General features: G+C 41.0%; 3 protein-coding genes and 1 non-coding gene across 5 annotated transcripts in view; 3 read left to right on the forward strand and 1 right to left on the reverse strand.

The window, feature by feature from the left end:
- Nucleotides 1-7,153, forward strand: part of G3bp2 (G3BP stress granule assembly factor 2) — a 29,458-nt gene extending 22,305 nt beyond the window's left edge. For both annotated transcript variants that reach the window (XM_038335290.1, XM_038335298.1), the window contains 4 exons: nt 105-207; nt 2,986-3,114; nt 3,831-3,949; nt 4,270-7,153. In XM_038335290.1, the coding sequence (XP_038191218.1) occupies nt 105-207; nt 2,986-3,114; nt 3,831-3,949; nt 4,270-4,542 (624 nt within the window). In that variant the 3' untranslated portion in view covers nt 4,543-7,153. The remainder of the gene's footprint in view (nt 1-104; nt 208-2,985; nt 3,115-3,830; nt 3,950-4,269) is intronic.
- LOC119818529 (H/ACA ribonucleoprotein complex subunit 3-like) lies at nt 1,921-2,324 on the reverse strand. Its single transcript, XM_038335995.2, has 2 exons — nt 2,139-2,324; nt 1,921-1,944 (listed from the first exon to the last, which is right to left on the reverse strand). The coding sequence occupies exons 1-2, from the start codon at nt 2,322-2,324 to the stop codon at nt 1,921-1,923; spliced, it is 210 nt and encodes a 69-aa protein (XP_038191923.2).
- Nucleotides 3,170-3,298, forward strand: LOC119806104. Its single transcript, XR_005284135.1, has one exon.
- A 13,605-nt stretch (nt 7,154-20,758) lies between the features above and the next one.
- Nucleotides 20,759-23,776, forward strand: part of Cdkl2 (cyclin dependent kinase like 2) — a 36,117-nt gene continuing 33,099 nt past the window's right edge. The window contains exon 1 of the mRNA XM_038339435.1: nt 20,759-20,926. Within this exon, the coding sequence (XP_038195363.1) occupies nt 20,759-20,926 (168 nt within the window). The remainder of the gene's footprint in view (nt 20,927-23,776) is intronic.

Raw genomic sequence — 23,776 nt, forward strand, 5'->3', positions numbered from 1 at the left:
CCTTGCTAGTGACTTGCTAATAGTTGCTTTGGTTGGCTTTTTCTCCAGTAGAAGTTATTTCTTTATAATATAAAAGTTTTAATAATTTTTCCATTGTATTTTAGCCAAGGGTTGACGCTAAACCAGAAGTTCAGTCTCAGCCACCACGAGTGCGTGAACAACGACCTCGAGAGCGACCTGGGTTTCCCCCTCGAGGACCAAGACCAGGTAAGCTCAGCCCTTACACGGCTTTCAGATGTATTGGACAGTTGGAGGCTAAACTTTAAAAACTGTATTGGGTTTTGTACCTGGTCCAAGTAAAGATATCTCAGCAGCGTGTTCCTGTCTCCGCACAATCTGCTGAGATAGCCTGGGTTAACAACTTTGAAGAGAGGGTTTGTCACCTTTGGAGACAAGTTTTTTGAAGGCATAAAACATTTGCTTATTGTTGCTGGCTTTAAGAATTCTAAATTGAGCTTTTAGTGACCAGCTCACCCTACACTTTTTTATCTCTTCAGGAAAAACACTGATTCTTACTTAACTTTTTATCATTAGCTAAGATGTTAACTAATATGGTTATTTGAATTTCCTGAGAATTTTAAGAATGCTTTTGGAGGTTGGAGAGATGGGCTCAGTGTTTCAGAGTACTGGTTGCTCTTCCAGAGAACCGGGTTCAGTTTACCAACGCTCGGGTGGCAGCTCAGAATTGTCTGTAGCTCACATTCTAAGGGATGTGATACCCTCTTCTGACCTCTTTGAGCACAAGGCATGCACTTGGTGGTGCACAGACATACAGGCAGGCAAAACACTAACACGTGTATAAATAGGGGGTAGTGGCTATCTTTTACTTTAGATGCAGGTGTGTGTGTGTGTGTGTGTGTGTGTGTGTGTGTGTGTCTCAAAATGTAATTTATAATTAAAGTGATGAATTCCAATGTTCCATTTGTGAGCCTGTATTAGCTTTGGCCTTGACTATCATGATCTTGATGACATCCCTAAATCTGAGCTTCTCATTCGATTTTTCCTCCTCTCTATTTCTTTGTTTTTATTAAGCTATATATTTTTCTCTACTCCCTTCCCTTCCTCCCCTCTCCCATGTTCCCAATTACTTCCTTTGTAGATTAGGTCCATGTATGTCTCTCTTAGGGTCGTCTTTGTTGTCTAGGTTCTCTGGGATTGTGATTGTAGGCTGGTTTTTCTTTGCTTTATGTCTAAAAACTATAAGTGAGTACATATGATATTTTGTCTTTTTGGGTCTGGGTTACCTCACTCAATATGTTTTCTAGATCCATCCATTTGCATGCAAATTTTAAGATGTCAGGGCTGGAGAGATGGCTCAGTGGTTAAGAGCACTGCCTGCTCTTACAAAGGTCCTGAGTTCAATTCCCAGCAATCACATGGTGGCTCATAACCACCTGTAATGAGATCTGGTGCCCTCTTCTGGCCTGCAGGCCAGGCAGACCACTGTATACTTAATAAATAAATAAATCTAAAAAAAAAAATTTAAGATGTCATTTTTTTCCTGCTGCGTAGTACTCAGTTGTGTAAATGTATCACATTTTCTTTATCCATTCTTTTTGGTCGAGGGGCATTTAGGTTGTTTCTGTAGTAGTTTGAAGTCAGGGATTATGATGCCTCCAGAAGTTCCTATATTGTATTGTTTTGGCTATCCTGGGTTTTTTGCTTTTCCATATGAAGTTGAGTATTGTTCTTTTGAGGTCTGTGAAGAATTTTGCTGGGATTTTGATGAATATTGCATTGAATCTGTAGATTGCTTTTGGCAGGATTGCCATTTTTACTCTGTTAAGTCTACTTACCCAAAAGCATGGGTTTCTTCCTTCAGAGATTTAAAGTTCTTGTCATACAAGGTTCCTTCAAGGTACCTTCCATTTGTTTGGTTAGAGAACTGCTCATTCTTTTTTTTTTTTTTTTTTTTTTTTTTTAAGTCATTTTATCTTTAATAACCTGGCATTAGTTCAAAGCATGAAAAACAAAGTTAAGATCATTCCTTTTATGGGAGATGCCCATTACGATAGACTCAATCACGTGGTGAGATAGGATTCCAAACAGTAAGTGAAGGTGTCACTGCTCATGGATTTGGTTATTGATAATCAGCCTGGGGGCAGGCAGCAGATGAAATTAACGAACTCTCAGAAAACAAGATGCGGTTGCTGGGTCATGAGCACCTTGAAGCGTTTCTTGATGATGATTTGGTGTCTTGAGTGTTTGTCGTCAGGGGAGAACCTAGCAGGATGGGCAGAGCAAGTCTGTTGTCCCATAGGATCAAATTTCTTCACCGTATAGACACAATCTCCCTGTTGGTTGAGGTGATACTGGAGAAGCATGACTGCACTTCAGTGGAAGACGCCGACCTGTCTGCAGTCGCCTTTGCCATGAGTGCGGAGAACTGCTCGTTCTTAAGCCATTTAGGTGTTGTGAAGTTTTCTTGTGTGACTGTTATGTTACTGAACTAGATAAGTTAGTTTATATGTGACAGTACCTTAGAAGGTAAGAGACCCGAAAAAGGAACTTGTGCCATGCAAAGATGAAGTGTTTTGTATTTCAAAAGACTAAGGGGATATTGAGTGGGAATATTCCTTATTGGTTGAAAATCTGCTTATGGATTAGAGAGAAATAACTCTTTTTAGTAGTAGTCATTTATAATCAGATCAGTAGTCTAGGGACTGATACTCTAGTCGATATCCACCCTTCGCTGTATTCACCTACTAATAATACACTTCACATCTGCAAAGACTACATCTATCTGGTTTTATTAAGCTAATGCAGTAGTATTGCATTGCTTTGTTTTTGAGGCAAGGTCTCATTGTGCAGCCCTGACTGTCCTAGAACTCAAGTTCCACCTGCCTTCTGCCTCTTGAGTGTTGGAATTTAAGGCATGCACCACTGTGCCCAGCATTAATGTTGACTTTCCCCCTCAAGTCATTGCTTTCTACTGTCTTCATAAGCTGTCGTAGCTTTAGTATCTGCTTTTTTCCTGTCTTTTAGGCAGAGGAGATATGGAACAGAATGATTCTGACAACCGGAGAATAATTCGTTATCCGGATAGTCATCAGCTTTTTGTTGGTAACTTGCCTCATGATATTGATGAAAATGAACTGAAAGAATTCTTTATGAGTAAGTGGTTAATTTTGCTTTTATATTAGATTTACTGTATTTCAGACAACCATAGTTGCTCACCAGGGCTCAGTCCTCTCCTGCCTTGTGGTCCTGACCTGCCCTCCATGAGCAAGAGAATCTGGACTGGTTGGGGGTGTCCTGTCCAAGTGGACCACAGGACTCCACGGTTTTCAGTACAACAGCTCCACCACCCAGCCTGCCTTGAACATGAAGGTTCCCTTCAAAGAGGATATTCTTGAACTTAAATGCAGCTTTTTAAAAGGAAGAAATAGGTATTTCTTTTCATAGTGAAGCCCAGTTTTTAATTTACTTGTCTCTATATTGTATCTCCTGCTTCCAGTCTCACTAGAATTGGTCAGAAGGGAAGAGATGATAGCACGATCCCCAGTGACTGCTGAGTGTTTCTTGGCCTGGTTCAGGAGATGAGAAAGAGCTGGACAAAACTAATAGTCTTGCATTTAGAACTAGAAGACTCGCTGGTAAAGACGGAGGAAATTTTTTTTGTCTTTTTAAGACTTGATAGGTAGTGCTTCCTTATGAACACTAGTAACACACATGTGCCGCAGTTTTAGGGGTCTGAGGTGACATCCCTCCTGAGCAAGTGGTACTGCAAGAATCACCTTGTTTTATTTTCAGCTGCACGAGAAATATTTAAAGTCACTAGAATGTTCTGTTAAAATATTTAACCCTTGGTGTAATGTATATTTTCACAGGTTTTGGAAACGTTGTGGAACTTCGCATCAATACCAAGGGTGTTGGGGGAAAACTTCCAAATTTTGGTTTTGTGGTTTTTGATGATTCTGAACCAGTTCAGAGAATCTTAATTGCAAAAGTAAGTGAATTACAGGGCATAATTCAAGATTTTCCCTTTTGTGTAGTATATAGTATGAATTGAAACATTTTAAAACCATAGAAAATATTTATGGTAAGCTAAAAACAGTTAATTGTGAAATGGTATTTATGCAAAGAATGAATAAGGAGGTCTATTGTGTGTATCTTAAATTTCATTTGTTCGACTGAAAAAGACCAAAATTTGTATATTAAAACTTCCTTAAAGTTTCTTATTTCTTAGATTTTTTTAAAAATTTATATATGCAAATTAATGTTTATTCTTGTGTATCCCACCCATGTTATTTTTCTCCTTTTTTAAAGCCAATTATGTTTCGAGGAGAAGTACGCTTAAATGTGGAAGAGAAGAAAACGAGAGCTGCCAGAGAGCGAGAGACCAGGGGTGGAGGTGACGACCGCAGGGATATCAGGCGCAATGACCGAGGTCCTGGTGGTCCACGTGGAATTGTGGGTGGTGGAATGATGCGTGATCGTGATGGAAGAGGACCACCTCCACGAGGTGGCATGGCACAGAAACTTGGTTCTGGAAGAGGAACCGGGCAGATGGAAGGCCGCTTCACAGGACAGCGTCGTTGAAGTTCCACTGCGGGCAAAGTTTCGGCAGTGGTACCTAACTCATCGTGTTTGCATTCTTGTTAAGTTTTTTTGGCTTTTGGAATGTGACACAGCCTTTTTGATCATTTCTTTGATGTGAAAGCATCTTTGGGTTATCAGTTAAATTGAAGTGGACATTATTCCCCCAATTTCACAACAGGATTCATATTGTTAATTTATAAATCTAGACTTGGAGAATTAAGGACTGAGAAATGACCATATCTTAAACTGTCTACAACAAAATGAACTTTAAAGGACATGCCCACTGAATTCAGGTCATTTGAGTTTTTGTTTTTGTTTTTAATCTTCTGCTGCACATTTTGTTTAAGTGTTAACTGTTTCTGCTATTAATGTTGGAAACACAAATAGTGCAATTTGTGCAATTGGAGAATCTTGCCTTTTTTTTTTCTTGGCTTCCCCCAATACAAACCAACAGAAACTTGTTAATATATTCATCAAAATGCACTATCAGGTACTCTGAAGTCATTAACGTTGACATCTGCACCAGGAGGCAACAGGGAAAAATATCTTTCATCTTCTTTTCCAGTAGAGAATAGTTTGTGAAATGATGAGGGCATTTTATCTGCTTGCTGTGACCAGCGTGTGCACACACAAACCTTACTTAACAAGACTGCAAATATTCCAGAAGGAAATCATTTAGTTATGAACGAAATAACAAAAATGAGAACCTTAAATGCTGTGGTCTTAAGTACTAGGCCAGATTTAGCGGCTCCTTATCGTAAGAGTTCGACCTGCCCTCCTGAGTACAGGGATGGCTGGCTGCTCAACACACTCCTCCTCCTCTTTCCTTTCTTTAAGCTGTGGACAGTGAAAACTGTTTCCTATATTTTTGTTCTCTGGTAATGTAATAAGCATGATGGTGCCTTCTACAACATCATTCCAGTCTCGCTGGTGATTCTGTGCAGTGTGGTTATCAGTTGCTGTGCTGCGAAGCCAACCAGCTGCAAAACGTTGAAGAAAATCATTGATGTATAAAAATTGCAGTATCTTTAAAATCAGTAAAATGGATGCTTATTTATCTTGTTCTTTTAGTTAACAACTTCTATGTTCTATGTGGGAGGGAGTCTTGTGTGTTTGAAGGGGGCGGAAGTCAGTTATTTGAGTAAGTCTAGTTGACTTTTAGCTCGAATGTGAACTATAAAATGTTATCACTTACTGCTTGGAAAAGTAAAACAACTTGATGTACATTTTAGTCACATTTTAAAAGCAGTCAGATTCCCCAAAATGGCAAGTAAACCTAAGTGAGGATACTGCAGTTTTCAGAGGGAAGAATGGCAGCTCCGAAGATTTGGGGGCAGGGAACTGTCATTCATTTTGCACAATTCTTGAACTGATGTCAGCACCCGAATGGCTCCTGAATTTAAGTCTGGGACGACATCTTTTTATTTTTACATGAATCTTTAAACAATTCTGTGAGCAAAGTTTCTAGCTGCTGGATTTATTGTGTCTTTATAGCAGGTTCCAGTAACCCACAAGAATGACAAAGGTTTTCCGCTTTTATGGTTGGAACAGTCGGTGTGTATCACATTTCTGCTGTTTCAAACAAGAAGCGGAGTAAACAAGTGTGACCACTCAAAAGCTGCTTGTTAGTTAACATGGAAGACTTCTCCATGCTACCTTAGTGAAAACACACACTTGACATGGTAGCCAGGCGGTTCTGAACTGTGTGACTGTTTGCTAGTTAGTAAACCGTTTTTGTCAGCTGGGCAATATGGGTAAAGTTTATTGTCTCTTTCCCCTTTGAATGAGGTCTTCCATGTTTGAGGAAATGTCTTGCACTATTGCATATATTTTGTGGACACAGATTTTTGTAGTTTCCATTTTGGAAGGCTAAGGTTTTTTGTTTGTTTGAAACAGTTTTACACTTTCTGATGTATAGTACTTGAAGTTCGTACTAGAAAATTACTTTGGAGTTTTGAAACTTTTATCCAAACTACTTTGAAATAAGTGGCTTTATTGTCATCGGTTTTCCCCTAAGTGTATTTTTCTTTTGTTCTTATTTCCCTTTTCCTGTTGTATGTATGTGTAAATACTTGCACACACATAAAAACACATGGACACAAGCATATATATTTCAATCCAGGATATTGCCCTGTAACCCATAGAAACTGTTATGGCAACAGAAGACAGAGATGTTAAGTGTGATAGAGAAGTGAAGCTCAGAGCCATTTAGCTTCATCCAGCCTTTACATACCACAGATGAGACATGAACACACCACACGGAGAAGTTTACATGGTAGCTTCACCTGCAGAACTGTGGACTTTCAACATTTTCAACTTTCAGTGACAAACTAAAACATTACTCATCTACCATTTCTGTTATTTGCTGATTTATTTTATTTTGATGGTAATATTCTATCCTTATGACACTATTGCAACCAAATTGGCTTTACCATCTTGGCTTTAGTAGGTATAGAGGACAATGGATTACCATCTTTATTTTGTAATGTGTTAAGCATTATATGCTGGTAGAATCTAGTTTAATTGTTTCAGGTGGAAAGTATTCTCTTTGAGTTTCCATTTTGAATGTGTTTGGACTAAAACAATAAACTACTGATGTCTGCAGCATTTATCTATGTCCCTAATTTAATCTGAAGTTACATTATCCCAAATATTTTCTCCCAGTTGCATTTCATATAGTCTGAATTAGGAAACAGTTTGAAAAAACTGCTTTTTGTTACCACATTTGGTATATAAGAAAGCAAAACATTTAAACAATATTGGAACATGTCAGTGCTGGCCCAGTCTATTTTGATACCTAGTTTACAAGTAAAAGAATGTCCCAGCAGACTGAGGAGAATGAAAAAGTGCAAATACATTTTCAGATAGTTGTTGGGAAGGGAGCTCTGGTGATAGGGCTCCTACACAGCCACTTTGAGGCCAGCCTAGGTTACTTAAAATCTCAGGTGGGCAGGTGGTGGCATACACCTTTAATCCCAACAGAGGTAGGCGGCTCTCTGAATTCAAGGCCACCCTGATCTACAGGGTTCCAGGACAGGCTCCAAAGCTACATAGAAATCCTGTCTTACAAAATAACAAAACCCCCAAATCTCAACAGGAATAGCGAGTTTGTAAATGTGTGTTAAACAGAATGTAATATTCTAATTGACTATCAATAATGTTTTAAAATTTTTTGAGACAGGGTTTTTCTGTGTATCCTTGGCTGTCCTGCTGGCCTTGAACTCAGAGATCCATCTGCCTCTTTCTCCTGAGTGCTGGAATTAAAGGTGTGCACCACCACCATCTGCTCAAAAACTGTCTTGAAAATAGGCCAAAATTTGCAGGAGCAAGTTAGCAGGTCTGGGATTTTTATATTTTGGAGACAGGATCTGGAGAACTTAGTCAGGCTGATTTCATCTCAGGCTTATGTCATCAAGGGATCCTGTGCCTTGCCCTCCAAACACTGGCGCTGCAGTGTAGATGGTTGGTTTGCCAAAATGTTTTTATGGTGTTGGACATTGAGCCTAGACCATTCTCTTATTAGGCAGGTATTTTATTACTGAAATATGCTCAAGTTGGCTCGGGAAATTCTTTTAAATATTGAAAAGATCTAAAAATTATCATGTGAGGATCACTGACAGCTCAGCTCCCTGGTTTATCCGGGATCGAAATGGGAGAGAAGGTAATAGTGACCGTCAATGGTCTATTTTATGACCTGGATACCAAGTGATGCTTGACATTGAGTAGTTTCCTTGAGGAAATAAATCTGGAGGAAGTGTTTCAAGTAGAAAACAATGTGGCCGTCCAGGTTTCATAGACCATTTTGGATATTCATGATGAAGCATCAGTCAAATGTCTAATTTGGCTTTTTTTAAAAAAGAAAAAATTATTTTTTTGGTTAGGCAGGGTCTCACATTGGTGTGACTGGCCTGGAACTTGCTATTTAGGCCAAATTGGTTTCAAATTCCCTGTGTCTTGAGTCTGGAATTAAATGTGTGTGCTGTTACTCCTAATTCTAGAATTCTAAAATGCTCTGTGCCGAGTATTTTTTTGCAACCTTTGGATTAGATGAGATCATCTAGGAAGAGTACAGAAGAGGCAGAAGACTAAGCTCTTAATAGCATCTCCTAATTAAAGGTCAGTGCAGGTGTTGCAGGCAGAGAATGCTGGGACAGTACGTAGGGCAAGGACTGGTGTCCTGGGAAAGAATAAGCGGTTGTGCTGAGTGCTGCGTAGAAGTCAAAATGACAAATGTGTTACTGCAGGCCAGCTTGTGTAACAGACCCTAACCAGTTTTCCCTGTCAGGGAGTGGAGGTACAGCAGCTGCCTCTAGCCTCCCCGTCGTTTAGGAACAGAGTTGAATGGAGGGTCTACTAAGTGTAGGGCAGCTTTGAGGTTACTTAAGAGCATAGCCCATGAAGGGCCTTGCTAAGTTTTTATGGACCAGGCCTGGGTCCATGAAAGTCTGTCATGAACTCATTGGCAGCGAGAAATAAGCCATTTGTAGGGATAGGAGAGGGGCAGGTGATTATGAGTAGCAGGTTATGTGCCCTGGATAACTGGCAGCAGCAGGTAGAATATAGTGGCTTGGTAACAACCATCTCGGTGAAGTGATGGCTGAAGCCTAAGAGGACTGCAGGTAAGAATGGAAACTGATTCAATCTTCTGAAGTTTAAAAAAGCAATTTTAAAAATGTGTATGGGTGTTTGGCTCATATGTCAGCGTACCACTGTGTGCCTGGTGCCGTCAGGCCAAAAGACTGCCCTCTTGGATGCCCCAGAACTGGTTTTACAAACAGCTGTAAGCTGTTGTGTGGGTACTGTAAAAGTAGTGTACTTAACTGCTGAGCCACCTGTGCGGCCCCTTTTTCTGAAAATGGGCTTTAGAATGGGGTTAGAGGTTACAGGAAATTAAAGGGAGGATTATATGCGAGGCATGTTACCAGTGGGAAAAAACACGTAGTTTAGCATTTGAGGGCTAGATTCCTGAATTGGCACCAATGTCAGTATCTTAGTGACTGACAGCAAAATATAAGCTATGTGGAACTTGGAACAAGTGGTATACAGGATTTCCCCTTTGTGATCTAACAGCCTTTGGTGTGGGCATGGGTTGAGATCTCAGATCTCAGTATGTAGACTTGGTTGGCTAGGAACTCAGAAATCCTGCCTCTACCTCTTTGAGTTGCATGCCTGACTTCTTGAGAAGACAGGGTCTCTCTTTGTAACCCTGGCTCTCCTAGAACTGGCTATGTAGAACCAGGCTGGCCTAGAACTCAGTCTGCCTGCCTCTGCAGATGGTGGGTTTAAAGGTGTGTGCCATTACGCTTAGCCCTAAGTTTTTGATAAGTGAAATCATTGTAGATTAAGAGCAGAATTAACTCTTCTTTAGATCAAAGAACTGAAGGCGGATTCGACCGGTAAGCTTAAATAAACAGACCAGCCCAAAACAACAGATATAATTTAATAGTTGAAAAACGGGAAACTCAAGTGGCCGGAGTAAAAGTTCCGAAGTCCAAACAGGTCAGGTGAACACCGAGCACAGAGTGAGCACATCTGGATCTCCAGGTTTTCTTCCCTGGGGACCAGGTCGCCACACCCAAGCAAAATGTGATTGGCTGAGCTTCCCCATCATCTTCCCCCTTTTGTCTAACAAGATCGAACCAAATCCAATATAACTATATACAATAGGAACAGATACCAAATATAAAATTACAAGCAGTAAACAATATTAAGCAAGAAACATAAAAGTTTTACTGAGCATTCTATTTTAAGGAGTCTAAATAATGTATTGAAATTGAGTTTAGCTAAATCATGAGGAGGGTAACTACAATTATCTAATCTTCAACTCCATCAAAGATCTGAGAAGGGAAGTAATATTACTTGAGTAAACAGGAAGTACAATCGAGAAACTTCCAAAATGTGCAAGAAACGAGAGACAATTGACTACCTGGGCAATCACCCTAAGTCTCATTTGCAATGTTGAGGCAACCAACTTTGGCTAAGGCCTAACGTAACTGACATACCATTTTCAAAGGCAAGAAACTTTTCAGAACTATCTTACCCTGGCTTGGCAGGATATGACAGTCCTTTTTTTATCCATTTACGGATACTCTGTATCACTGTCAGTGGTTGAGGTATGGGCATTTCTTTGCCCAAAAGCCAATTCCACCAAGAAAGGCTCCAGGTGGAGTGTCTTTGGTGCTCAACATTCTCTCAGGAGTAGAGCGGTGTTGCCAGGAGTGATTGTGTCTCACTACCAGGGAACTCTAGGTGAGATTAAAGGCCATTTTCTACAGCTCTTTGAAGAGGTTGAAGATTATACTATCTATACTGAGTATAATCTCTACGTATCTAAAGAACCTGATTAGCCTCAAAATAAATATGACAAACATAGATGACTTGATCTATAATTCTCAATACCTATCTAACTTAAAGACTAAGAATAAACAACTGCAATAAATGAGGACAATGACCTCTAAATGTAAACAATGTATATATCATTACATAAACTATATAAGTATCTTAATCAGAGGTAGAAATGTACACTGCAATATGGTAAATATATATATACTATATATCAATACATAAAAATGTTTTAAACAGCTATAAGCATACTCATACAGTATTCAATACAATTTAACTTTGTATCAATATACAAGAATTGATACCAATATAATTGTCTAAAAACAACTCACAAATACCAATCTATTATCCCATCACAAATTATCCCTTTTTTTTTCAAGAACACCCCCTGAGCCTATCCCCATTTCCTCATCCACATACCAATTATAACCAACCCTCTTAATCTCAGGGTCGTGGGTTCGAGCCCCACGTTGGGCACCAAGTGAAGGCGTATTTGACCGGTATGCTTAAATAAACAGATTAGCTCAAAACAACAGATATAATTTAATAGTTAAAAAACGGGGAAACTCACGTGACTGGAGTAAAAGTTCCGATGTCCAACGGGTCAGAAGAACACCATGCACAGAGAGTGAGTGCACCTGGATCTTCAGGTTTTCTTTGTTTTGTTTTGTTTTTTTGGTTTTTCGAGACAAGGTTTCCCCTCTGTTTTCTTCCCTGGGGACCAGGTCGCCACACCCAAACAAAATGTGATTGGCTGAGCTTCCCCATCAAAGAACCTCAAAATGAGTCAGTCCGTTTTTATTTTTCCTCCTCTCTTCTTTTCTTACGGGACTCAAATCCACCCCCATTTTCTTTTGGTTTTTAGAAACAGGGTTTATCCCTGTTAGTCTGGCTGTCCTGGAACTTGTTCTGTAGATCAGGCTGGCCTTCAACGCAGAGATTGGCCTGCCTCTGCGAGCTAAATGCTGATATTAAAGGCATATGCCATCACTGCCCAGCAGCCCCCAGGTTTTTAAGTGTGTGTGTGTTCATAGTACGCTGTACAGTATACTGTAACAGAGAACCTTCTTTGTGTCAAGATATTAGAACCCTTTTGTTCACTTGATGACTTGAATGATACTAAAACCTCTCCATAATCAGGTTCTCAGAACTTCAGAGGCCTTGGGGTAAGGGTAGGGAAGCAAGGAACTTACGGTATGTGCTTGCCTTTGGATGACAAGCTGTATAGTGATGGCAGTTATGAAGTAGTTAGTAGAGATAACTGTCAGTGTGAGGAAAAGAATAGGTTGACTGTAAGCCTAAGATTTATAAATTTACTAAAAAAAGGTATTTCTGGGGTGATTCTTAGTTTCTTTTTTAATTGAGAGGTAATTTACATGCCTAGCAATCACTTTAAGAATTTTTTTATTGCCTGTGTGTGTGTGTGTGTGCGTGCGCACACACATCAGCGTAGCTTTCAGGAGTCAGTTCCTTTCCATGGATCCCAAGGATCTCTCTCAAGTCTGTAGGCTTGGTGACAAGTACCTTTACCCACCTAAACATCACATTGACTGCTAGTCACCTGGTTAAAAGTGTACAACTGAGTTCTTGTTGATTTCACAAGGTTAAATAACCATCACTACTGTCAAAGTCCAGAATATTTTCATCACCTTCCAAAAGAAACCCTATACCCATTAGTGATTATTTCCTTTTCCCATATACCTCTAAGTCAGTGGTTCTCAACCTTCCTAATGCTACAACCCTTTAATACAGTTCCTCAGGCTGTGGTGACCCCAACTGTAAAATTATTTATTTCATAATTTTTGCTGCTGTTATGAATATTAGTGTAAATATCTGATATGCAATCCCTAAAGGTGTTGGAACTCCCAGGTTGAGAACAACTATGGTTTAACTCATGGCTACCATCTTTTGTTCCTGTGGGTCAGCCTATGCTGGACATTTCACATAAAACTGAGTCATGAGTAGCATTTTGTGTAGCATCTTCCCTTTATAGTATTTTCACAATTCATTTACATTGTGATATGAATCCACTTCCACTTAATGGTTGAAGAATATTCTATTACAGTGGAACTGCTACAAGCTGCAACATTATACAGTAATTGTTCAGCCATCTTTTCATGAGCAACTTATCAGGACCAAAGGATCAGGTAAAGGCTAAACCAAAAGGCAAGGCTTGTTGGCATTATTGCTTTGTAAAGTAAAGTGGCTGTCCTTTGCTGTAGACTTTCCCCTGTGCTAGCTCCCTTTCTGTTACATATTTGGGGATTAATTCCCACACTTCAGAACTGTTTAGTGGAAACAGTTTCCCACTGCCAAGTCTTGTTCCCTGCATAGATCTGCCTTCCTGCAATTATCTTTATTAGCAGGCATTTGGTCAGAGTTTAGGGTTCAGGCAAAGAGCATCCCATCTAAGATAGTCACGGATCTCCAAGGACAGAATTACTACCTGCCCAAGCTGCTGCTCTGATTTTACCCCACAACGCTCACAATCAGAACAGCTGATAACAGCATAGCCCGGAACCAATAATTTAGAGGCCTGGGTCTCCTCGTTTAGAGCAGTAACTCCAGACCTGTGGCGGTAGTAACTACAGTGTCTGGTGTATGTGCTGTCAGGTCAAGAGCCAACAGCTTCCCCTAGGTTGCCTAGTTACCTAGCAGCCTCTATACATACTGGGAGAAAAGGAGTGGCGCGCTGATTTAAGATACAATCCGTGCCCTATTCAAATTTTACTGAAAATAAACATTTTAGCTCTTTTATCTATCACCTAATAATGTAGCACAGCACACTAATCTTCCCCTCTAGAATTTCCTGATTTAATTCCCTAACCTTCTCCATTAAGTAGTACACCGAATTTGTACTAGTCACTCGTGTGTGTGTGTGTGTGTGTGTGTGTGTGTGTGTGTGAAAACCCTTATCTGATTTTCCGTGGGGCAAAAGAATTCTGGCCCTGGAACCTGCTAGGGCTGGAGAATTGCTGGTTTTAAGGATATATGTGACTGGGAACGTTTGTAATGGGTAGAACCAGGGACAGTGTAGAATGATGTAGTAGAAAGAGCAAAGGAGAATTGATAGAAATGAGAAAGAAGGAAGAATATAGAGAAAAAGATGGACAATTCCTGTCGTGAGTAGATTTCTGACCCTTCAGATTTCTAGCCCCTCTTTAGCTATCTGTGGCATCTTTAACTGAGCCCTGAAAGGGAGTCTTAAAGGTGAAAACATTAAGTACCCTAAACTCAACTAATGCTCCTTAAATACAGTTCTTCATGTGGTGACCCTTGCCCGTGAAAATTATTTTCATTGCTACTTCATAACTGTAATTTTGCAACTGTTATGAATTGTAATGTAAATAACTGTTTTCTGACGGTCCTAGGTGACCCCATGAAAAGGATGTGTAACCCAAAAGGGGCCAAGGCCCACAGGTTGAGAACCACTGTTATAGGGAATGAAAATGCTGAACCACATCCTCAGTTTTGGTTTCTCTGCTGAAGGACGTGGGTGTCCTCTTGGCTGCTGTCAACACTACAACTACTAGCTTTGACATAGAAGCTTTTCTGTGAATGCAGCTGTTAATTTCATGGGTGTGTACTGAGAAGTAGAATTGCTATGTTGTTACGGTCCTCCACGATTTACAGCTCTGCTTTGTTGCCATTTCTGGAGGACTGGGTTCCACCTCAGGGCATCTCCACAGTGTTTTCCTTCGAACACTTGTCACTAATTCTGATGATTTTTTAATTTTAAGAGCCATTTTATGGCCTTCCTACTGTGAGTGATTCATGTTGATGGCATTTTTCTTATTGTTCTTTCTTTAAACTAAAAAACGTTTTGTGCCTAACTTCAGCTACCCAAAGGAAGCACTATATAGTTCACCTTTTTTGTTATTATTTTGCGTGCCAGAGTTTTTTATTGCTGCACAATGGCCTTAACTGCTGAGCTGAGTCCTCACCTCTGAAGTTTTACCCTTGTGGATCAATTATTTTGTGTCATATCCAAGATTTCACAAACAGCATTTTCTGATTTTTTTGTCTTCTTTGTCCCTGTTGAATTACTCTTGTGCTGTCCACAGTTATATTCATTCCCTCCAGTTCTCTTATTTTTCAGTTACCAGCTAGCCATTATAATTTATCTATTGTCTAGTTGGGTACCAGGCTTTCCCCACTGCTCTCTGTTCCTGTTTAATCATCTTGTATTACATACCTCATTTTCTCCATTCTTGCCCTTGAGCTTGTCAAACAGTCAGTTTTCACTGTAAATTCATGGTATCCAGGTTCAGGTGGGCACATTAGACTTTTTATTCTGGTCACATTTGAGTGATTTTTAGAACTACCTACCTAAGGGAGTTTAAGCTCACAAGTTCCTGAGCCTCAGTCTGACCAGTACTCTTGTTACCTTGTTTTGTCTCAGACAGGGTCTCAGTATGTAGCTTAGGCTGGGCTACCTGGGACTAAGGTTCTCACCACCATGCCAGACTGCCCAATACCAGGTTTAATAGAAGAATGAACTTCACTAAAGACCTTGCACATGTTCTCTCTGCTTATTCTCTGCTCTAATGCACCCTTACACTTGGTATCTCACCAATTCTTCATGTTGCCTCCTTAGCTCACATTTTTCCCTACTAGTTATTTTATTTCACTGTTTAAGAAAACAAAAAGAATCCCATTTGTTCTTCATAAGCTCTCTCTCCAGGAATGGGGTTGATCCAGGATGTAATCTTCCTTCCTTCCCCCTCCTGAGAGTGTCTCCTGTAGCCCAGGATAGCCTTGGATTTGACTTGTAGCCAAGAAGGAGCTTGAGTTTGTGATACTCCTGCTCCCCACCTCTGAGGGCTGAGATTACAGGGCTGCCCCACGACCATAATGTCTTCTTATAAAACGTGGGGTGTCGATCCCAGGGCTTATGCTTTCCAGGAAAGCACTCCACCACTGAACTGTCCTCCCAGGTTCCAAAGGGACTTGTACTTCCTGATTACCCTCTGTCTCCTTTATTTCCCACTTGTTTTAAAATGCTTTTTCAAGTATCACCTGTTCACTTTTGGCCTTTATCCTTTCTGTTACCATGGATACCAAAGGGTTATTTCAGTCTCAGGGCCTCTTCGAAGGCCCTTAAAATGTTCCCTTTTGTAAGGCTGGAAAAAAGCAAAGTACTTATGAGCTTCCTACTCCCAACAAACCGCAGTTTATTCATAAAAATTCATATGAGAAGCTAGAGAGATGGCTCAGTGGCTAAGAGCTCTTTCCACTCCCGAGGTCCCAGGTTTGATTCCCAGCATGCACATAGCAGCTCACAAGCTGGCTGTAACTCCAGTTCCAGGTGGTCTGACGCCTTCTCCTGACCTCTATGGGCACCAGGCACACTCATGGTGCTCAGACACACATGCAGCCAGAGCACACAAAAAATATTTTTTAAAAAGCTCATGTTTGTTACAGTTTAAAGGAAAGAGATGGGACATATCTTCAGCTTGGCCACAGCTCATGGCTACATTACGACTCATCTCGGGTTGTGCCCAAAAGGCGATTTCCATAACCAAATCCCAGACTGGTCCTCAAAATTGTAGGTTCGCGAACTAGATTTTAAGCAGTTTGGTTAAGGTAGGTAACTGAGCACTGGGAGATTACTGCAGAACCAACCGAAGAAGAGATTCTAAAAGAATTGTTCTTACACCTTACTATGCAAGAACGATCCCAGGGTGCTGGCTAGGGCATGCCTGTTATCAGGATACTTCCCTGGATCCAGCTGTTTTAGAAACCAAATAGGATTACAAATTGTGTGGCTATTGTAAAAGTAAAAATATTTGGTCTTACAGTCTCAGTCCGTTAAAAATGAGGGCGAGCCCCCGTTTCCCTTCTTCCTGTACGACGTCAGCACAGGCATGTTGATGGTCTACAGATCTTGCCCAGTCATGGCTTATCTGTTCTTCAGGCATAAGGCAAGTTTCAAGGTTCAGCTTACCCATCCTTTCGTGTCTACTCTGGGCTCTACCCCAAACCTTGCCCTAGCATGCTGGCGTCCCCAGAGTCCTTTTTCATGTCAAGGCTGTTCACGAAATACCTTATTTACCTGCCTCTGATAAACAACCTACTAAGCACCTCGGTCCACCGCCCGGAACGTAAAGGAAGTGAGGAATAGCGGCTGGGCGGAACCTCCCTGGGTGGGGCCCGCGCTCCGCCGCGCCCGGGGCTGGTAAGGTGGGGACCTCTCACGGTCTCCTCAGTCCTCCAAAACCGCCACCTTCGCCCGCCTCGTGGCCACTCGAGGAACCAGCGATCCCTTGAGAGCAGAGGCGGTCTGGCCCGGGCGGACAGGTCCCTACAAACTTAAGCCCGTAGGTGTGGAGACGCGGGCGTCACCTGACCGAACCTGCGGACTCCAGGTGAAGGGGCGGGGCGGGATGGCGCGGAGCCAATCATAGGGCCTGACGACAGCGCTCCACCAATCAGAATCAGGGAGGCTCCGGCGCACGCGGGGCGGGCCCGGGCGGGTGAGAGCCGCCCCCTTGCAGCTGGGTGGCCAACGCCTTCACCCAAGGGGTTAACTTGGAGTGGTGCTGCTGCCCCGAGCTGAGCGGACCGCAGTGCTGTCGGCAGGCGGTGCCCTCCTTCCCTAGCTCAGTTCTCTGCAGCTCTTGGCCGTGACAGGTGCTTGTGTCCGCGCCTGTCGCGGACGCATTCTGACCCCGGCCCTTACTCTCTGGAGACTGCCTATGGCTGGGGACCGAGTGAGGTCGTTGCCTTGACGACGGCAGCATGCGGCCCGCGGTCCTCGGAAGCGTGAGCTTGTGGAGGGCAGAAGCCAATCTGCCTCCGTACCTGCTTCACCTAGGACCAGTAACTGCGTCCGCAGAGAAAATCCCAATACTGGGATTGCTAGTTTTGCTAGTCAGCATCTTTTAGATCTGCTAGCGAGATGCATATCACCTCCAATTTGTTTCCAAGTTGGAAACCTTTGGCTCTTTCCATGTGAAGGGTTTGGAAGACATAGTAAGTATAATACTTTTTAAAGCCCTGTTATCTCGGTTTTTTTTTAATCTATAGAAGATTTCAGTCTGATTTAACAAAAGAAAATTGTCGGTATTTGAACAGTATGATTATATGGCACAGATCCTAAATTACTATAGTGCCATCGTACCAGGCCCCCTTTTTGTGTGCCACGTGATCTCCATAGATTTAAGAATGGAAGGCAAGAACAAACATAGATTATAAATAACTGAGGGAACAAGGCGTATTTTAGGCCGTGATACTTTTAAGGTATTTGTAGACAGACTCACTTGAACGAGCAGGTGTGCTCAGTGTAGTGTGTCCACCTGCGCAGTTGGTTGGGAGAATGAACTTGGAGCTTGTATGATACTAGCTCATGATAGGTTTCAGAGCTCTGTAGACATGCTTAAAGTAATTTTTATTTTGTTTGCTTTGCATCTTCAAATATCTAGGATGCCAATTACAATATGATTAAAAACAGTCCAGGATATAGGTTCCAACTATTTGTATTATTGGCATTACTACCTTAAAGCTTACTCCTTTATAATATTTACTTAATGGAAGGCTAAAAACTAAGCATTAGAAGGTTTTTCCAAATATAAACGTTTTATTAAAAAGTAATCAAAATTAAAGAGATTTTAAAATGCCGAATATATGGGAAGCCAGTGCCTGGGACACTGGAAGTAGGTTTTAGTAGAGTCTGATACCCAAACCAAAATAAAATAGTGAAGGGTTTCGGATTTGATGTTCATGGGGATTGCTTTCATTCTCCCATCATTCTCCTGGTCCTTTATGTTTATCTACGTTTGCAGTTTGCAAATCATGGGTGCTAGATGGTGTAGTTCTGTGGCAGAAAAAACAGCTTCTTAGCCTGTTGGAGGCCTGGGTTAATTTTCATTCCCTCTCTCTCTCTCTCTCTCTCTCTCTCTCTCTCTCTCTCTCTCTCTCTCTCTCTCTCTCTCTCTCTCTGCCTCCCTCCCTCCCTGCCTTCCTCCCTCCCTCTCTCCTTTCCTCCCTCCTTCCCTCATCTCTATCTCATAAAACCTCAAACTGTTAAATGTCAAGAGTTGAAAATGTAATATATACTTTGGATTATTGTAATTTCCTAGAATAAAAAGACAGTGGTTTTTTTTTTTTTTTGTATGTTTGTTGGTTTTCCTTTTGCTCTTCATATGCAGATAGAAAAGGCACTGACACATCAGCGGTCTTTACAGTTTGGGGAAGTTAGCTTCAGATCACTATAGTACTCCATCAGTATTAAGAGGAAAGAATTGTTTTTGTTTCACAAGTTTGATGTTTTGTATGATCAGGCTTTAAAAATTCAACTATGAGTCATTTGAATATAAACTTACCTAATGATTAAGCCCTTTCAAACCCCTGTTGAAACCAAAGTAGGATTTGGAGCAATGTTTTTTAATTCACGGCTATTGGAATTTAATTTTCAAAAACCAGACTTAAAAACAAATAAAATTTATCCTGGACATGGTGGCATACTCTTTTAATCCCAGCTCTTGTGAGGCAGAGTCAAGTAAATTCTATATAGTATATAGAATATTACTATATTATACCCATACTAAGCCCACATTCTACCACTGAGCCACATTTTCAGCCTAAAAATAATGATTTTTTTTCTGTATTAAAACATGCAATATGGAAAAAGTTGATTACTGGATTTTCATTAATTATTGATAAAATAAGAAGATTCCATTTATGCCTTATAATGAGATAAAAGAATCCTGGTACAGAATTTAAGTCTAATATAGTTATTTAATCAGTATATAAGAAAAGTAGAGAAGGAACTTGTGAGATGGCTCAGCGCTTAAGAGCTCTGGCTGGAGCCTGGTATTGGTGGCCCATACCTTTAATCCCAGCACTTATGAGGCAGAGGAAGGCAGAGCTCTGTGAGTTCAAGACCAGCCTGGTCTATAAAACAAAACAAATCACTGACTGCTCTTCCAAAGACCAGGGCTCAATTCCGAGCATCTCCATGGCAGTTCATGCTGCCTTTAACTTCAATTCTAAGGTGTCTGACACCCTCACACAGACACACATGCAAGAAAACACCAGTGCTCTAAAAGGAATAAAAGGAAAAAAGCAGAGAAATTTTATTAAAAGATTCAGCCTTGATTCAGTGTGTGGAAACGGGGTTTCTCTTTTTAACTCTGGCTGTCCTGGAACTTGCTTGTAGACCAAACTGGCCTTGAACTCACAGAGATTTGCCAATTTCTGCCTCCCAAGTGCTGGGATTAAAGGTGTGCACCACCATGTTACCTATTTTTATTTGTATGTTTTCTCTGTCCATACGTATGTGCACCAATATGCATGTGTGTGGCTAATGCTTATAGAGGCCAGAAGTGGGTGTTGGGTCTTCTGAAGCTGGAGCTCTGACTTTGATCCATTGTGGGGGTTTTGGGAACCAAACCCAGGTCCTCTGGAAGAGCAGTACATGTTCTTAATCGCTGAGCCGTCTCCAGTCCCAGAATAAAAATTTTTGATTTTCATGAAAACCAAGTTCAGTTGTGCCCTTCTCATCTCTAAGTGAAAAGGATCGTGCTTTGTGAATGTGTTTTGAATGATAGCTTGTTGCTTCACATATTTAAAAATAAATTTATTTATTAATATGAATTTATACAATCTAAAATGTAAGGCTAATGGTTTTGATTCCTTTGCATTGTTTATTTTAAATTTCATAAACATTTTGAATGCTTAGCTTAGTGTGGGAATGGTAAGAAACTGTGATGGGTTACAGATAGCTGTGAACCTAGTGACTTGCTGTGACAAGGGAAACAATTTCCCAAGAGTGAGTTTGCTGGGAGACTGGAGGAAATGGACTCACTTAGCATTGTTAATGCTATGCTTTGGTTTCCACAGCAAGAAAAATTCCTACTAGTTTTAAATTACAATGGAAAAATATGAGAACCTAGGACTGGTTGGAGAAGGGAGCTATGGAATGGTGATGAAGTGCAGGAACAAAGACAGTGGAAGAATTGTGGCTATTAAGAAGTTCTTAGAAAGCGACGATGACAAAATGGTAAAGAAAATCGCAATGCGAGAAATCAAGTTACTAAAGGTAAGTGCGTGCGTTGAACTGAAGATTAGCTGGTTCTTGTTCAAGGCTGTGCCACATTTGCAGGAAAATGTGGGGGGGGTGCACATGTGTGCATGTACATGTGGAGGCCAGAGGACAGCCTTGAGTGTTACTGCTTAGCAGCTGGCTACCCAGGAACTTGCCAAGTAGGCAAGACTCTCTGGCCAGTGAGCCCCGGTCTTCATGTCTTCACCTTCCCAGCACACTATGCCGTGCTTGGGTGTTCATGCAGGTTAGGGATCAAACTCAGACTCCTGTGCTTTGCTGATTAGGTGTCTCCCTAGACCTGTGTTTTTATATTTGTCAAACTTGGTGCATGCCTGTAGTCCCAGCACTTGTGGAGCAGAGGCAGGCAGGTCCCTGTGAGTTGCAAGCAAGCCTGGTCTACATAGCAAATTCTAGGACAGCCAGGGACATATAGAGAAAGCCTCTCTCAAAAGAGGCAATAACAACTGTATGTGAGGATTTTCTTCAGGATGTTGTCTCACCAGTAAACAACATGAAGACTTATTAATTATAAATGCTTGGCCAATAGCTTAGGCTTGTTAGTAACTAGTTCTTACAACTTAAATTAACCTATGTGTTTTATCTGTGCTCTTTCATGGGTCAGTAACTTATCTCAGTACAGCATGCTCATCTTCCTTCTCTCTGTGTTTCCTTGAGACTTCATCCCCGCACCTAGCTATTGGCCATTTAGCCCTTTATTAAACCAATGAGAGCCACACATATTCACAGTGTACAAAAAGATTGTTCCACAGCATCTCTCCCCTTTTGTCTAATTAAAAAGGAAGGTTTTGACTTTAATATGGTAAAATTATATACAACAAAAACAGTTATCAAATAAGAATTACAGTTATAATATCCAGTCCATTTGTATTTGGCAAATTTAGAGAAAATACTCTTTTATTCAGCCTGGTCTACATAACAAGTTCCAGGACAGCCAGGGCTATATAGAGAAACCCTGTCTCAAACAACAACAACCCCCAAAATACAAAGGATAAGTTTCTTTTCTTTTCTCTTTAGCAATAAGAAACAAACAATTATCCACTTATATAGTGGATGTAAATGATTCTTAAAATATTTTGTTTCTCTGTATCTGTCAATCATTCTGTTACCACCTGTGCTGGGGGTCCCAAAGACCATCAAGAACAGGCTCATTCCTCACCATAGAGCTGTCCTAATGGCTTTGGGAAGTGTGGAATGCAAACCATCATGGGGTAAAGTAGCAAGGACTGAAATTCAGAGGAAACCCAGGACGAGCTTCCAGACTCCTCTCCCAGCAGAGTCACAAAAGATGTGTGATTTCTTCCAGGAGCAAGTCGTGACAACACATGAAATAATGCCTACATAGAAAACTCGTTAGAAACTCGTTGCCCAGGGACTTTATTAGGGATTTGGCCATCTTGCCAGTCCAATGTCTGGGTGTTTTTCTTTCAATTTTTGTTGACATATAATCATTAAAATCATTAAAAGTATATGATAATATATATCATAAGTATACATCATAATGAAATTTCAAAACCTGAATAAGGACCAGGTATGGTGACACATGCCTTTAATACCAGCATTCAAGAAGCAGAGGCAGACAGATCTCTGAGTTCTCAGTTTGAGGTCAACCTGGTCTACAGCCAGAGCTATATAGTGAGACCCTGTCTCAACAAAACCAAACCTGAATAAGATCCTGTAACCAGCATGTAAACAAAGAAAAAGAGAACATCAAAAACATTCTAGAATGGGTGAGATAGCTCAGTTGGTGAAGGTGCTGCTGCCAAGCCTGAGAACCCGAGTTCAACCCCCAGGCCTCACATGGTGGAAGGAGAAAATTGATTCCTGTACACACATGCTTACATATATATACACATGTCATACAAATAACATTTCATAAGAACACCACCCAGCAAGCTTTATGAACCTCCTCTGGTCAGTGCTGTCCCCTGTCCCCTGCAGAGAAAACAAGTGATCCTGAGGGCTTTTATAATTTTTTTTAATCTATTATTATTTTTTTTTCAAGACAAGGTTTCTCTGTCCCTAGCCATCCTGGAACTCAATTTGTAGACCAGGATGGCCTCAGTTAACAAAGATCTGCCTCTGCCTCCCTAGTGCTGGGATTAAAAGGCATGCACTCATGCCCAGTGTGCTTTTCTTTGTTTGCTTGTGTTTTTGGTTTTTTTTAAGATTTATTTTTATTTTATATGTATGTGTTTTTGCCTTCATGTATGTTTGCACCGTGTGTGTGTGTGTGTGTGTGTGTGTGTGTGTGTGTTTGTGTGTGTGTTGCCAGCAGAAGCCAGAAGAAAGACTGGATCCCTGAAACTGGAGTTATAGATGGTTGTGAGCCACCATGTGGATGCTGGGAATTGAACTCAGATCCTAAGTAAGAGCAGTCAGTGCTCTAACCTGAGTTATCTCAAACCCCACCTCCCCTTTTGGGTAGTTTTAGTATGATGTTTCTTTTCTTTCTTTTTTTTAAGATTTATTTATTTAGTTTGAGTGCTCTAACTGCATGTAAGCCTTTATGCCAGAAGAGGGCATCAGATCCCACTGTGGATGATTGTGAGCCACCATGTGGTTGCTGGGAATTGAATTCAGGACCTCTGGAGGAGCAGCCTTAACTGCTGAGCCATCTGTCCAGCCCCTACTATGATGTTTCTAGTGTGGATATCTTTTAATTTAGCCCCCTTAGAAAATTCCTAGTATTTATTTATCATTCTAGCCCACTCCCTTTCTAGTGTTTTGGGCTCCAGTTAGCGTCTTTAACTTTTTCTCACTGTCTCTGCTGATCTGCAGCCCCATCATGCATTTGCACTGCTGATCTGCAGCCCCATCACGCAT

This window comes from Arvicola amphibius, chromosome 1 (genome assembly GCF_903992535.2).
Source record: "Arvicola amphibius chromosome 1, mArvAmp1.2, whole genome shotgun sequence".
NCBI lineage: Eukaryota > Metazoa > Chordata > Mammalia > Rodentia > Cricetidae > Arvicola > Arvicola amphibius.